Source organism: Thyridium curvatum, assembly GCF_004353045.1.
Source record: "Thyridium curvatum strain D216 chromosome Unknown NODE_7_length_750237_cov_83.650653, whole genome shotgun sequence".
NCBI lineage: Eukaryota > Fungi > Ascomycota > Sordariomycetes > Thyridiales > Thyridiaceae > Thyridium > Thyridium curvatum.
The window spans coordinates 290,559-305,200 of NW_022156762.1; the positions used below are offsets into that span (position 1 = coordinate 290,559).

The following is a 14,642-nucleotide window of genomic DNA, read 5'->3' on the forward strand; positions in this document are numbered from 1 at the left end:
ATTCTACTTGTACTCCGTACACAATCAAAGTGGGAGTTGTAGCTTGCTTGCCTGCTTGCAGACCAAGGTTCGAGCCTCAACCTCACCATCCTTGACCATGAGGCAACCGGTGACAATGAATGCAGCCTCGCTGTGCATGTTGGGGAGGCGCCCCAAAGCACTCCGTACCTAAGTACTTGACTTATTCTAGGTACCTACTTGTAGGTGAGTAAGAAAAGAGTGAAGTGCGCAAGGCAAGTTGATCAGGTACCTTACCGAGTAGATAATACAGCTAGGTACCTTACCTAGGTACCTACCTTTCCGTGTGAGGCCCTAACTACAGTACCTAAGTCTACCTCCAATCACGTGCACCACAGCGTGCATCCACTGAAAGCACCAGCCACATCGTGCCACACTCCGCTAGACCTCCAGCTTGATGTTCTGGAAGCCGCCCCAGGCTGGTGTGTACAGCACGCACAGGTGGCACCAGGAGCTCATCCATCAATATCTCCCCGACTCGGAACTGGTCTCGCCAATTGTGACTTGCATCGTCACTCGATACCACGGGTCGCCTTTTTGGAGGACCGCAAACAAGCACGCCCACACACTCTCGCCATGTCCCGATAGAGCCACCGTACCTGCTGAATCTGACTTCCGTCACAATGGACGACCTCTCGGCCCTGGATTGGTCGTCCACCTCGGACACCAACAAGACCTCCAAGGCGCCTCCCAATTCCACGAACCCGCCGAATGCATTCGCCTACCCTTCGCTGCGCCCGACTCCTTCGCCATTCTCTTCCGGCCACAATACCCCCCTATCCAATCAAGCCTCGGGCAGTTCCTCCTTCAAGCCGCCCCCTCAAAAACCGGCCCAAGACAGCTTTAGCAATCTAGTCAACTTCGGCCATGCCAAGAACACCGCCAACCTGAGCTTACGCGAGCGCCAGGAGCGTCTCGAAGCCGAGAAGCGCAAGAAGCAGGACGATCTCAGGAAGCAAGCCCAGGCTAACTACGGCGATGGCCGCTTCTTCGACACGCTTGCCTCGAACTCGGGTGTCAACTCAAGAACAGCATCGCCAGCTCTGTCCAACCAGCCTGCTCAAGAGCGCCGCAAAACCGACTCGGACGACGACCTGTTCGCCGCATTCAACGCCGAAACAAAGGTGGATAATGATAGTCACTATCCCCCACCCGCCGAATCTGCATCGCGGACAGCAACGCCGGCTTCCGGGCCCGCCTTGGATCTGAGTGACCCCGGCGCGTGGGGGGCTAACGCCCAGAGCACGAGCCATGGAGGAGGCGGGTTCGAAGACGACGACCCTTTCGATCTTGGCCAGCTCAACTCGAAACCTAGCAGCAGCGCTGCCGTCAGTCCGGCCAACGGCGGCGATGACGACTTCCTCGGCGACCTAGCCAAACCTGTGGAGGAGGTTCGCCGCAAGGCCAAGGCCAGTCAGCCTCAAAGTCCCGAACCTGGCAAGCCCATCGAAGATGGAGATTCCGATTCGTCTGCTGAGCAAGCTGTCTCACACATGGATGACCCCTTCGACCGAGCTGTGGCTGAATTGGTCGATTACGGCTTCAGCCCAGAAAACGCCCGCCGGGGCTTAACGGAAAGCGGAGCTGGGCTGAACGTGCAGGCTGCTGCAAACTGGTTACTGGATGACGCGCACAGAGCTGCAAAGGAAAAATCACAAGGACAGCGACGTGCAAACGGCCGCGACGGGAGACGGCAAGTAGAAACCAAGAGTTCCAACGGTACCGACAGCGCGGCATGGATGGCCAAAGGTGGGGATGCTCGTCAACATGCTGTCTCGACTCATCAGAACGATGGTGATTTCGCCAAGACGGCGGCTGCTATGGGAACCAGCTTCCTCAAGTCTGCTAATTCTCTCTGGAAGACCAGCCAGAAAAAGATGCAACAAGCTGTTGCCGACTTCCAGCAGGACGCCGACCCCAGCCAACCAAAGTGGATGCGGTCGGCTCAAGCAGACCATCCGTCCAGCAGAAACACTGCGCGGCAACAAGACGTCACTGATGAAGCCATGATGTTGGAAGGCGGTGCACATCCCGATCGAAAGCCCCAGTCCATGCCACCTACACATACTTCTTCGCGGACCCAGGCCCCTGCAGCGTTCGACCAGCCCGAAAGGCGGCATAGTCCTGTTCCTCGGTGGCAACAGGCCAAGCAGCCTCCAGTGCGCGATCCACGAGCGAGATTGAACCATCAGTCGGTAGAAGAACAGAGTGCACAGGCATACGTTAGCCCGGCCCGCAGGAAGAAGCCATCCCCCCAGCCGGCACGGGAGACGCTGCCTAGTTCATCGCAACCAACCCAAGATATCTCGTTTCGATCCTCTCCCCGCTTGGCATCTCGGACAGGAGGACAGCAGCAGGCGCCTGCTCCGCAAAACACCACAACAAGGCCAAGTGCGCCTCCTTCAAAGCCCGCGCCGAAACTGCCTCCGCGACAGATCCCCCCTTGCAGCCCAGCATCATTCCAAAGTTCCAACAAGCATCGCCTGGATGGTACAGCGCATTTTAAACGAGGCGACTATGCCGCAGCACATGCGTCTTATTCTTCATCACTGGCAGCCATACCTTCGACGCACCCATTGGCCATTGTGCTCCTCTGTAATCGCGCGCTCACGGCGCTTAAGACGGGCGAGCCCCGCCAGGCGGTGGACGATGCCGACGCCGCCCTTGCGGTAATCGGCCCCGGCAAAGGGGAGAATGAGCTTGTCGCTCTTGAGGACGGTACAAGCGAAAAGCGCGATATGCGCGACCTCTACGGCAAGGCCCTCACGCGCAAGGCCGAGGGGCTGGAGCAGATGGAAAAGTGGTCCGACGCCATGGCTGTGTGGCAGACCTGCGTGGAAGCCGGCGTTGGTGGTGCAACGGCCACTGCTGGTCGGCAGCGATGCCAGAAAGCACTAGCTCCGAAACCGCCCCTGAAAGCCGCCGCGCCCTCGCCGCGCCCAACAGGTACTGCCGCAAGGCCAAACGCCCGGCGCCCCCCCGGCGGCGGCGCCGCCGCCCCAGCAAAGGACTCGGACGCTGTAGAACGGCTTCGAGCCGCCAACAAAGCCGCCGAAGCCGCAGACGGCGAACGATTTGCACTAGTTGATCAGGTTGATGCACGGATTGCAGCCTGGAGGGACGGGAAACGAGATAATCTTCGTGCACTGCTAGGCAGCTTGGACCAAGTCCTGTGGGAGGGCAGCGGGTGGAAGAAAGTCGGACTCCATGAGCTGGTTCTGGCCAATAAAGTCAAGATTGTCTATATGAAGGCGATCGCAAAATGTCATCCTGACAAGGTAAGTCCCAGATGAGAGCCTGTCTATGGCACCCCTCAGCCGCGCTCCTGGCCGTTGCTAACACCCTCCCGCTTTCCAGCTGGCGCAGGACACGAGCACAGAAGCCCGCATGATTGCAGGTACCGTTTTCAGCACCCTGAACGAGGCCTGGGACAAGTTCAAGGCCGATAACGGCATGTAGTCGTGGACCCAAGCGTAGAATTTTGGCAATTTTAGCGATGCAGCGACAAGCCGATTCGGGGTGCTTGACGCCCTGGGTGTGCCATTGTGATCAGTGATGACCCTGCAGTAATGTCAAGGCTGAGAACGCGACGCAAACGGTGCAAAGATGGAGCAAAGTACAATAGGAAATGCACTGAATTGAATCATCATAGCCCAATAACACCTTGCTATGCAAGCAGAACGAATAGTTTATCTACGCGCAAGTATCCCACGACAAACGGGACACGAAGCTTGGGACACGCCGCGGGCCCAAGAGCAGCAGGAGAGGCAAGACGATGGACAATCGTCCAGATGAGTGCTCCGCCCCGTCCGACCTCCCCGATAAAGCTCAGACCGGGATACTCTCTTGTGCCAAGACTCAGAGACCAAGCATCCTCCTTACGCCGTCGCGGACCTTCTGCTCATACTCTTCCCTCCGCTCGCGCCACATCTTCGCCGCCTCTACATTTGCGGGGCTCTCGTCATTGGGCTCCGCTAGCATGCTCATGACGGATATGAGGATCTTTTCCACGCTCTGTATGGGAGACCACCGCTCGGATGCGTGCTCGTAATGGTTGGGGTCATCGCCGGGAGGGTGCAGGATAGAGATGCAGACCAAGCCGCTCGGGTACACTGGCGATACGGTCAGACATTTGCCGAGCGTGGTCTAAGGCACCGGCGACGGCGTTGCAAAACGAGCGGGAGCGGTGGAGAATGATGGATGATGGACACTTACCATTGGGGTGCCACACCTCGTCGAGGAACTTCATCGTGGGCGGAGCAAGGGGGTAATCCTTGGGGAAACGGAGCTCGGCGGGGAAGATGCCGCCTTCGAACGGAGTGCCCTCGGGTCCTTGTATCCAAGCCTGCCAGTGGAGGAGGTCGTCTTCGGAGACGGGGCCTGCAGTGATGCCATCCGGGGGGTTGTTGGTCAAGGCGCGATACTCTTGGAGCAGCCGACGATGGGCCGTTGATTGCGCCATGCTGTAACTACGCGGACAGTCTTTCTGGGGCAGTCTGGAGGAGGGTTGGTTTGTGGCAGTTCTACTTCAATAAAACGCTGGGCCCGGTGAGATGAGATGATGCGTGAGGTGTGTTTGCATCCGCCGAGCCAAGGTACGTGGAGGGGCGGGCGAATGCTGATCGTAGGTCGCTACTTGTACATGCATGTTTGGTGTAATGTGGTCCATGTGGAGTACCTCCTTATCTTATCGGAAGTACTTGTAGTTTTACTTGGAGTGCGAATTGACCCGTAGCTCCAAGCACTGACCGTTTCCCCCGTCCGTCCCGCAGAAAATACCTACCTACGACCGCCAGCTCCGATTCAGCTTCTCAAGAACCTGAAGCACACGCTGCGTTCCCTCACAGCGCATCCGCTCGTTCGACGTCCTCGACAGGCATCATGCCGCCGGGCTTGGGCTTGCGACCAGTCGTCGGCCGCGGTCGCTTAGGATCTACGACCCGACCTGCCTGTCGTCCTTCCCTTTGTTTCTTTTGCTCCTTGACCACCCAGGAATCGGCTAGGGCCAGGTCGAGGATAGCCAGGTCGAGGTATCAACACATTGGCCGCCTCAGCGTCGTAGCGAGCGCCCGATATGCAACCACCGACGCTTCCGCAGCACGACGAGACCTAGAAGACACTCTGGCGGAGCTCGAGAAGCATGCGCCAAACCACGTGAGTCTGCCACGCGTGCAACTGGCACTGCGCAGTCTTCAGCAAGAAGCCGGCAAGGAGTCAATACGTATCGCCATCCTCGGCATCGCCAACGGCCACCCTGGGCGAACAGCAAAGGAAGTGCTACGCCTACTTCTAGCCGACCCTCTCAAGGCCGAAGAGGAGTGGGAAAGGGAGCTGGATAAGCATGACACAGCCCATCCTCTAGTTGTTCGCATTGGCAAGCAAGATGCGCCGGACCAAGAGGCCCTGAGGCAGTCCAGAACTGATCTCATACGTGAGATGCAGGTGTCGGTACCTACATTGAATGGGCACAACATCGAGATCCTGGTAATGGAAACTAACCCTCTCACCACCAACCCGAGGGCCCGTGCGATACAAGAGTTCGAGGAGTCGGTCCTCGTACCCGCTGTTGAGATTCCCACCTCGGATTCGGGCAGGGTTACGCCCGTCGCGACCCCAGTCCACAAAGCTTTGATAGTGGCAGACGGTATGCTGGGTGCCCTAGCCGTATCCGCCATGCCTCTCGTAGACGACAAGGACGAGATCGCCGCAGCAGTAAATCTCAGGCACCCGACCGACGATGTGTCTAGCTGCCCCTTCATGCACATCGATATCGATCTCGGGGCGCAGGGCCTCGGCCTCTTCCGCGACAACGTCTCCAACGCCATGAAATACGAGGCATGCTGGTATCGGAGCAACATTCCGGATGTGCGGAGCTGGTTGACACTGGGCAGCTTGTCCAGCGAGGATGGTGCCACGAAGCTGCCCGTCCGCAAGCTGGTGGCCTCGGTTTTGCAAAATGCGTTGGCGTCTATCCAGGCTGAGGAGGCGCGACATGTGTCTTGCGCACGCCCTGCGCTTCTGTCGGGTCCCAGGCTGAATGCGCGGCTCGCTGATTGGGCGGAGGGGGCTCACGCAGAACTTCAACAGGAACTAGACTTGGTTTTCTCGGGCCGTCGATGGCGTAAATTGGGATGGTGGAAGCTGTTCTGGAGAGTTGACGACGTCACTATGCTTACGTCGGAGATGGTCACGCAACGCTTCCTGCCGAGGTCAGAGCAAGAAATAGTCTATCTGGCAGGTCGCCTAGCCGAGTCCCAGTCGTCCGATGCCAGGGACGAGCTTCCCGCATACCTACAGCCCAGCGCAACGGCTGATGGGACGAGACAGATTGTCGAGGCCAAGTGGCCCACCCACATCAGCTTCACGAGGCGCTATCTCCTGGACGAGACAATTCCAGCTCTACAGGCGCTTGCTCAAAAACTCGTCTTGCAAACCTCGAGCTCTTCTGCATTGTCCGCGGCCCTCGGCGGCCTGATGTACCTGTCATCCTTTGGCGCGTACGAGGCTGGCGCTGTGACGGCTCTTGGCCTTGTTTGGAGCTTGGGAAGAATGCAGAAGAAGTGGGAGGCCGCTCGAGACTTTTGGGAAGGCGAAGTCCGTGAGGAAGGCCGCAAAACTATCCGCGCTGCAGAATCCAGTGTGGCCCATTACCTAGACCAGGCAAAAGAAGAGTATGCCCAAGGTGGCAGAGCAGTGGAAGATCTGGAGCGGGCTCGGGAACTGGTCGAGAAGGCAGAAGCTGCTCTGCAAAAACTCCCATAGGCAGATGCGCCCATAAGGGCATAATAGTCCACTGCACTGTAATACCAAACGATGCTCGTGTACGAAACGAGTTGGCATAGATTGGCCTGGAAAAGGTCTCAACGTTGTATTTGTCTGTCTCTTGATTCGCACTCCGTGAGCCGAAGCACCATCAAGGGAAATGACCTGCCCTGATCGCGCATCATGGGTCCAGTCTTGCCTCTCCCATCTGTCATTCCAGCCGCCGCCGCTTATTTTTGGGCGCACACGCGATTTCCACCGGGATATACCCATAAATGCAAATATATTCGTTCCCCGAGGTGTCCCCTGAACGCCTGCAATCTCAGTCCTGAGTAATCCGCGCCCGCCTTCCCTTCCCCCCTCTCCTCCGTAGCCGGTTCAAGGCCCCAGACCCGAGTAGCTAACTGATCCATCTGTCGGCCCGTTATTCTGTTTTATGTCTCTATGTCCTCTCCAGCTCGATGTTTTTACCGACCGCCACGTCCACCAGCTCGTGCCCTGCTGACAGTTGCTCTTCCTCTGGCCAGGCCGACACCACGTCCGCGCACGTTGCGACTCCGGAACATGGGGGCATTTCGTAGCATGTCAGGAACGATAAAGAAGCGCACGTGGCTGCCGCGGATGTAGACCTGCTCCAGATGGCTGACCCGGCCGTCTCGGGCGGTGACGGTGATGTCCTTGAGCTGGACATTCATGTTGTCTTCGGCTATTTGGGGGAAGGCGAGTCCTCTGGTCAGTCTGCGGGCTCATGGAATGCAAGCTCGAACGGGCTGTTGGGGTTTTCCTTACCTTCCAACAGCTTTCCTCGGTATGTCTGGCCTGAAGTGATCTCCAGCGTCACGATATGGCCCTGTTTGAACAAGCAAGGGTCAGCCAAACGTGAGGGGGCCATAGATTGGCTCTACCAAAGGCAGCAACGCGTCGGAGCTTACCTGGGCCTCGTTCAAAAGCTTGATGGGTATGCCGATTGTCGAGGTCATGGTGATGAGAATTCTCGGTCGATGAGTGCACCGGATACGAATGTCGTAGATAGTCGTCACAAAGGCTGCTAGATCGCGCCTTGTTTGTTTTGGGGTTCAGGAGCCGACGAGTGGAGTTGCTCTGGTCGGTAAAGGGAGCGTCACAGGTGGGCGACGGGGAGTGAAGTGTCCACGCAGGCTTTGGGCGTGTCAAGACTCTTCGTTCTATGCGAGATCCAAGCTGGAGTACAGTCGATGCGCCTTTGTGAGCTCAGACTAGTAAATGGTTTGGAGCATTGATGCAGTCCGTCCACAGTGCACGCAAATCCCACCGGAGCGAAAATTTTCCGATGCGGTCCACTCCAGTCAGTATCAATCAAATTGATTAGGCTGGTAGTGGATTCATTCATGGACCAGACTCAACACCACCTTCAGTTACTACCTATTATTGTCAACTCACTGCAATCAATCAAATGCTGAGTGCTCCAGTCAAGCTGCACAGCAGGAAAACACATAGCCTGAGTATCGTGCGCTTTCTACAGCCCAGCCCGCAATTATTCAGGCATTTGATGCCTTTATGGCAGCACCGGGCATCCTCTCTCCCCCTCCAACACAGGGCACGTGCAATAACACATGAAGAACGGTCGTGCTGGTATTACGACATGTACACTTCCACGTTTCGCAGTAGGTTCGAAGTGTCTGGATGGATATATGTCTTGGGTAATCTTCATAGTTTAAGGTTCTATGCCGAGTAAAATTACCAAGCGCTCAAACCCAGGAGCAGCAGCAGCAGCAGCAGCAGCAAGGACTATCTAAATCTATCATGGACACCAGACACCATACATTGCTCATAATCGTCATTCTTCGGTACATCATTGGCCAATCCCCAGGTCATGCAGCCAAGCACAGCTAGCATCTAGCTCTGCTCAGGCGCTGTTGGCCGATGGGGCAACACCCGACATGGCCCCTGTAACGTTGCCAGGTCGGCTGAGCTGCGGTTCGAGTTCCGGCTCCATTTGCTGTTCTTCATCCGTCCCGTCGGCGTCGAGTTGTGACGTGGTGTCTGCCTTGCCCTGCTCAAGGGAGCCAGTCTCCTGACCCAGCCCTATGATGTCGACCCACCTCCAGGATTGAATGCCTGTGGGCTCGCTCCGGCTCAGGATTTTCTCGTCGTCGAGAACTCCGTCGTCCGCAACGCGGTCATCGTGGGCGTCACGCACCCCAGGTTTGTCCACAAGTTCGCCATCAACCAGGTCCGCAAAAGATGTACGGGATACAGGGACACTGTTGGCACGAAGCATCTGCAGGGCAGCCCGCAAGTTCAGGCGCAGAGACTGCTCCGGGTCCTTGACGCCAAACATTTTACCAGTCAGCCAGGGGAACAAAACACCAAAGTCACTCTGGTTCAGGTGGGCGCTTTGTTCGACGTAAAACACACTGGGCTCGGGGAGCTGCAGACCGCTCGGTCTGCCAAAGGCCGAAGCCACGACGCACGAGGCTGTTGGGTCGGGCGATAGGACGCGGGCAGTGGCGTGCAGATGTTTCGTCCACTTGAAGAAGCTCTCCGATTCTACAGCCAGTAAGGCCTTGCCGCCGGGCGCCGTGGGGACATCTGCATATGCCGGGAGAGGCAGGTTCCACAGGGGCCGAGACGACTCGGCAAGCAGAGGGAAGCACCACATGTCTTGCAGGATGGTGGGGTTCTTCTCCGTGATGGCCTGCCTCAGACGCGAGCCTCGTGCTGGCCTGAAAAGAGGCTCAGCCATGGCGGCCACAGCAGGTTCATCGGCGTAGTAGGTGCTCTTGATGAACTGCACGACGGTTGCTGCTCCGAAGCTGTGCCCAGCCCATATGATGCTGCCTGGTTCCTGGACCGCGAGCTTGCCTCGGTACTGAGCCAAGGCATTTTGTGGCGTAGACAGGTTGAGGTTGGCAAAATCGGGCTGCTCGTCGAGCCGAAGGATGGCGTCATGAAGTAGGCCGAGCTCCCAGAGCCTGATCCTCAGTTGAGCGTTGCGAGCAGCCCAGATCTCGGGGCTTTCTGTGTGCGGGATGCGGACGTAGGGCACCACGCTACCCCGATTCCGTCTGAGAAACGCATTTTGGCGGGCAGGGTCGCGGATGAAGGACACGACAGAGCTACCGTCTCGGTGCTCGGGGCAGATCACGACCACGCCGTGGCTGGCCATGGAGCCGGCAAAGTAGGAGTAGGCATTGCGAAACCCCGCCAAGCCGTGAGAGAAAACCATGGTCGGCCATCGCTTGCTGGGGGTGTCGGGCTCGAGGAGGGCGGCGTTCTTGTGGACGGGGAGGGTGGCGTAGTGCAGATGGCGCGGCAGAAATCTGTACGCAGAGGCAACAGGCCAAGTCAGTCGGCGCACGCCAAAGCGTCTCCCGTTGAGGAGATGGGCAGAGGGCAGAGGGCAGAGAGCTTACGAGACGACCTCGGCCAGTAAGGGTGCGAGGCCCATAAAGGTGGTATATGCGGTGATGTGCTGGCGCTGGGGAGCGGGAAGCCAATTGATCTTTCCGCCATTGGAATCCGGGCCAGCCGGGTAGAAGATACGGAACTGGATCGTGTGGATGGCGGCGGCACCTTCTGGAGCCGGGCTGGGCGATTCGAGGTCGGAGACGGGGATCTCAACATCGATGGTGCCGACTTTGTGAGGTCCGGTATATTGAGGGAAGGCCGGCACCGGGTTCAGTCGAGCCAGGTACGAAGCCAGCCTGCTCGGCTGCTCCTCATCCCTCCGCTGGACCACCATGGCGTCTACTGCGACGAGTCGGATCCGTCTGGTATCGTATCGCCCGGCTTGGTGGCACGGCAACGTGGGTGACAGGCCAGGGAGCCGGTTCTGGTTCGTAGTGATCGCGAAATCGACCTGAAGAGGGATCGTCGGTCGCCGACTGTTCGCCAGAGAGTGTGTGTCGCGCGCGCGCGTGCGTGTGCCCAGTTTGACTGGTCAAGTTTCAGGAACGCTTCGAAATTGTTGAGAATCAATAGGGAAAGGGGAGGCAAGAGCTTGGATGGTTCGCGTTGCGTGTTAAATTGGGTTTATTATTCTCGTTAGGGGGGGGGGGGGGTTTGTGCTTCTTGGTCTATCGATGGAGTTTTCTGTTCTTTTCTGTTCTTCAATTCAAAGTTTGCTCTTCTCGTCTCGGAGACGGAGGCAGCCGAGGATGAAAAGAACATTGAACAGGCCCAGACTGGAATTTTGTGTCCCTGAGCTGAGGGACCGGGATGCTACAAGAGTCCGGCGTCACCGCAAAACTGGGGACTCGGTCTGTGACAGGACCCGCCTCGAATCGCTTAGGCTGAGTTTTCCTGCCAATTCTGTGCTACTGGCCACCAATCACGTACCGTGGCGTCATAGGGAATTGCCGGGTCTCGTGTCCAGACTCTCGATCTGGAGCCCGCGCAAACGTCATCACGGAGTAGAACTCGGTAGCGCCATTGCAATGGACGAACGATCACCTATCGTTGTGGAGAGATCAGCCGAGAGACATGGCAGATGGACAGATCGATGCACTCCCTAGTTAGTTAGCCCTACCTACCCAACATCATCACATTGTGCATCACAGGTCTCTCTCTGTCTGTTCCTGCGTACCTGGGACAGGTACGCCTGCATCATGGGGATATCTCGTGACTCTATTTCAACGCATCTACGTACAATACTTTTGGCCACCACAAAGACGGCCATCCTCCTTTCAACATTCTACGTATGCATGCACCAGCTCGAGTGGCCGCCGTTATGCCCCTGTTGTAAACAGATCCATCTTCTCCAAATAGTCAGTCACCTTTGCCTCGGTGATGCTACAGAGAACCACTGAAACCCAACATCGGGCTCTGTTCAGGCGTGGATGGCCTGTTGCACATGGGGATACACCTGGACCATCCTGTCGTACAGATCCGGGTGGTCTCGCATCAGGACCTGCGGGTCCCACGCTGCAGCCACAAAGATCGTGTCGATGCCCGAGCTCAGGGGCGTTGTGAAGATATTGCAGATTTGCAGCCCGATGAGGAACGCGAAAGCCAGGATGACCGGCGTGAAACTGCCCTGGTTGTTGTACGCGGGCTTTGTGAACTCCAGGTACAGGTACGCCATGAAAGCACAGGCATAGGCGACAAAAGTCGCACCCATGCTGAGGACGGGCCCAATCAGGCACTCGTTGACGAGGGCATCAATGCCACGGTCCTTGATCATCCTAGATAGAGAAAAGGTACCAGCAGTCAGTCCAGGCCTAGTCCGAGGGCTCGGCGGGTGTGCGTCTTGTCACAGAATGGATGGAGGGGGGGTGATGGGGAAACCGGGGATAGCGAGGAGGGAAAAGAGAGAAGGGAAAAGGGAAAAGGGAAAAGGGAAAAGAGGTAACGTACTTCCAGGTGTCCTTGGCAGCCGCAAAGTAGGACTTTCCGTACAGCGCAATGTGCGAGAAGGCATATCGATTGACGAACTCGACCGCCCACTGCAGGATACTGATGAGACAACCCAAGACGCAGTACAGGATGGAGGAAACAATGTTGCCATCCCCAGCAGCTTCCCTCTGAGCCATCGAGCACAGCTGGCGGAGGAAGTTGATGATGGCCACAATCAGGCTGCCCAGGCTGATGCTCCCAAAACTGTAGGTCAAGGAGCGTCGAAGGGCGCCGCGGGTGACGCCCCTGGGATAATTCTTGGAGCAGAAATACCACGAGCCGTAAACGCCCGAGATTGTGGTGTGAATCGTGTTCTTGAGCCATTCCGAGATCCAATATCCAGTGAAGGTGATGAAGACGACCAGACCAATCACCTTGGCGCTACTGCAGCCGCCTGCGGTCGTGCTGCACGCCGGGTTATTGCCGGGTTCATACTTGGCATATACAGCAACCAGCGTCACCGAGAACCAAGCCCCGAATGCAGTTGCCAGCAGACCGCCGAGGGCACTGACCATGTAGACATGTCCATGCTGCTTGGCGACGTCAATGGCGGTCTGGAGCATTAACACGCTGAATGGGATCCGGGGAATCCAGCTTATGAAAGCTATGACAAGGAACAGCGAGAAGATCAGGAAGACGATGCCCCCAGAGTAGTACTTGCGGTAGAGCATGTAGATGGCGCTGGCCAGCCCAAAGACAATGTTGAGAATTCCAGTGATCCAGATGAACTGCTTGGTAAAGGCCCGAGCCAGCCACATGTAGACGTAGCTGAAGACGAGGGCGATGCAGAGGCAAAAGACGAAGAGGATGATGGTGTTGGTCGAAAGACCAAAGTCGTTTTTGCCATCATAGATGCCATTGCCGTTGTTCTTCTTGGTCGAGGCTGTCTCTCGTCAGCTCGGGATACCAGCGCAGCGGACAACGGGATACCTACAGTAGCCCGAGATAGATATTCCGGACACGGCGACAAAGCCGGCAACAAAGATCAAGAACTGAGCACCGTCCGTGTCAGGGGGGGTCGAGGAGTCGAGAACGTGGGCTTAGAGGGAAAGGAGGTGAACATCAACATACCAAAATGCCCGCCCACAAGTCATTCCATTTGGGCCGCTCCACACGGAAGGCCTGGTCGAAAGACTGTTTCTCGTTGGAGTCGTAGCCGTAGGCACCACCATCATGCTGGGCCTGAGCAGGCGCTGGGGGTGTCGGTCCTTGCTGGCCGTTCTGATAATAGTTTGGCTGGCCGTATGAGGGCGGAGGCTGGTAATTCTGGTAGTACTGCTGCTGCCCGCCGCCGTATGGCTGTTGGGGCGGTTGCTGGGAGTAGTAGCCCCCGTTCTGGCCATAAGGCCCGCCGCCTTGCGAGTTCATGGCCGAGATCGACTCGAGAGGTGGCAGGTAGACCCGTCTAAGAGCCGGGCGCGACGATATCACAATTCAGCCTCGACAACCAGTGCGAGCCTCGTGTAGATGTATCTTCTTCCAAGAGAAAGAAGGTCCGCAGGGGCGTCGAGAAGGTTTGTCTGTGGAACAAGGACCCAAAGGTGAGCCAAACAAACCACACAAGGGCCCCAAAAACAAGGTGCATGAGATCATCGGTTTGGTAGGCCGTCTAGCTAATAAGTGACGACCACACCTGGCCCCATCACAAGCAAATGAGGAACGGGGCGCTAGTGCCATCTATTAGCACATGCATGCGCGACCTGGCGAGCTGAATTTCCAGCTCCCATTCGGCCTGGCATGTCTTGGCTGTTACATGTCCTCTGGTTGTGGGCAGGCGAAGGTCTCGGCACTTCCTCCCACTGCCGTTTATCCGTCCACTGGTTCTATTTCGCTCCTTAGACATCAAATGTACTCACCTGTGTCTGGTTACGAGCAAGCATGCGAGGAGCAGGCCAGCCTCGAGGACACGCCCTCGCCCACGCATACGGAGTACATGCCTTCATTGTTGAGTAGGGAGACAGCCATTTTGATGGAATGGTGTAGGTACCTAGGTATGTGTGTCGCAAGTTTAGGTTAGGTAGCTTGGTGTGCCGGGTACCGATTGAGTGCAGGGATCCATTCATTGATCTCTCTGCCGAAATTGATTGGGTTGACATCAAGGACGTGGACTACGGAGTATTTGTTCTAGTACAAGTACAGTACAAGTACATGTACTAGTCAATTGAGTTCCGCTAATCGCCAAGGCGGGCCCACTGGAGTGTCCGAAAATCAGAGGAAGAAAGGAAAAGGAAAAGAAAAAAGAAAAAACGAAACAGTACCTACGAAGTACCTAGGTAGGTAGTGGCGAATGGCGTCCATACCTCTTACAGACTTGATTTTTTTTTTTTTCTTATCACCTTATCGTCAAGTCCATCGTCAAGTCCCCTCACTACAACACATTTTGCACACCAACACACTTTAGTGCTTTGCTCTATATTACAGCAGCTGCGTTTCCACAAACAAGGCTTTATTCCGACTGAACGCGCCAAACAGCTCTCTGTTCCGTG

General features: G+C 56.7%; 6 protein-coding genes across 6 annotated transcripts; 2 read left to right on the plus strand and 4 right to left on the minus strand.

The window, feature by feature from the left end:
* Positions 1 to 641: 641 nt before the first annotated feature.
* Positions 642 to 3,477, plus strand: E0L32_001814 (uncharacterized protein; the record flags this gene model as incomplete). The annotated part of the gene is made up of 2 exons (XM_031135935.1): positions 642 to 3,296; positions 3,376 to 3,477. The coding sequence occupies 2 exons, from the start codon at positions 642 to 644 to the stop codon at positions 3,475 to 3,477; spliced, it is 2,757 nt and encodes a 918-aa protein (XP_030989950.1).
* Positions 3,478 to 3,876: 399 nt separating this feature from the next.
* Positions 3,877 to 4,480, minus strand: E0L32_001815 (uncharacterized protein; the record flags this gene model as incomplete). Its single annotated transcript, XM_031135936.1, has 2 exons — positions 3,877 to 4,130; positions 4,234 to 4,480. The coding sequence occupies 2 exons, from the start codon at positions 4,478 to 4,480 to the stop codon at positions 3,877 to 3,879; spliced, it is 501 nt and encodes a 166-aa protein (XP_030989951.1).
* Positions 4,481 to 4,899: 419 nt separating this feature from the next.
* Positions 4,900 to 6,780, plus strand: E0L32_001816 (uncharacterized protein; the record flags this gene model as incomplete). Its single annotated transcript, XM_031135937.1, has 1 exon — positions 4,900 to 6,780. One exon carries the CDS (start codon positions 4,900 to 4,902, stop codon positions 6,778 to 6,780), a length of 1,881 nt encoding a protein of 626 aa, XP_030989952.1.
* Positions 6,781 to 7,247: 467 nt separating this feature from the next.
* Positions 7,248 to 7,760, minus strand: E0L32_001817 (uncharacterized protein; the record flags this gene model as incomplete). The annotated part of the gene is made up of 3 exons (XM_031135938.1): positions 7,248 to 7,486; positions 7,570 to 7,630; positions 7,713 to 7,760. 3 exons carry the CDS (start codon positions 7,758 to 7,760, stop codon positions 7,248 to 7,250), a joined length of 348 nt encoding a protein of 115 aa, XP_030989953.1.
* A 905-nt stretch (positions 7,761 to 8,665) lies between these two features.
* Positions 8,666 to 10,504, minus strand: E0L32_001818 (uncharacterized protein; the record flags this gene model as incomplete). The annotated part of the gene is made up of 2 exons (XM_031135939.1): positions 8,666 to 10,082; positions 10,176 to 10,504. 2 exons carry the CDS (start codon positions 10,502 to 10,504, stop codon positions 8,666 to 8,668), a joined length of 1,746 nt encoding a protein of 581 aa, XP_030989954.1.
* A 1,086-nt stretch (positions 10,505 to 11,590) lies between these two features.
* Positions 11,591 to 13,524, minus strand: E0L32_001819 (uncharacterized protein; the record flags this gene model as incomplete). Its single annotated transcript, XM_031135940.1, has 4 exons — positions 11,591 to 11,945; positions 12,118 to 13,039; positions 13,091 to 13,148; positions 13,228 to 13,524. The coding sequence occupies 4 exons, from the start codon at positions 13,522 to 13,524 to the stop codon at positions 11,591 to 11,593; spliced, it is 1,632 nt and encodes a 543-aa protein (XP_030989955.1).
* Positions 13,525 to 14,642: the final 1,118 nt, after the last annotated feature.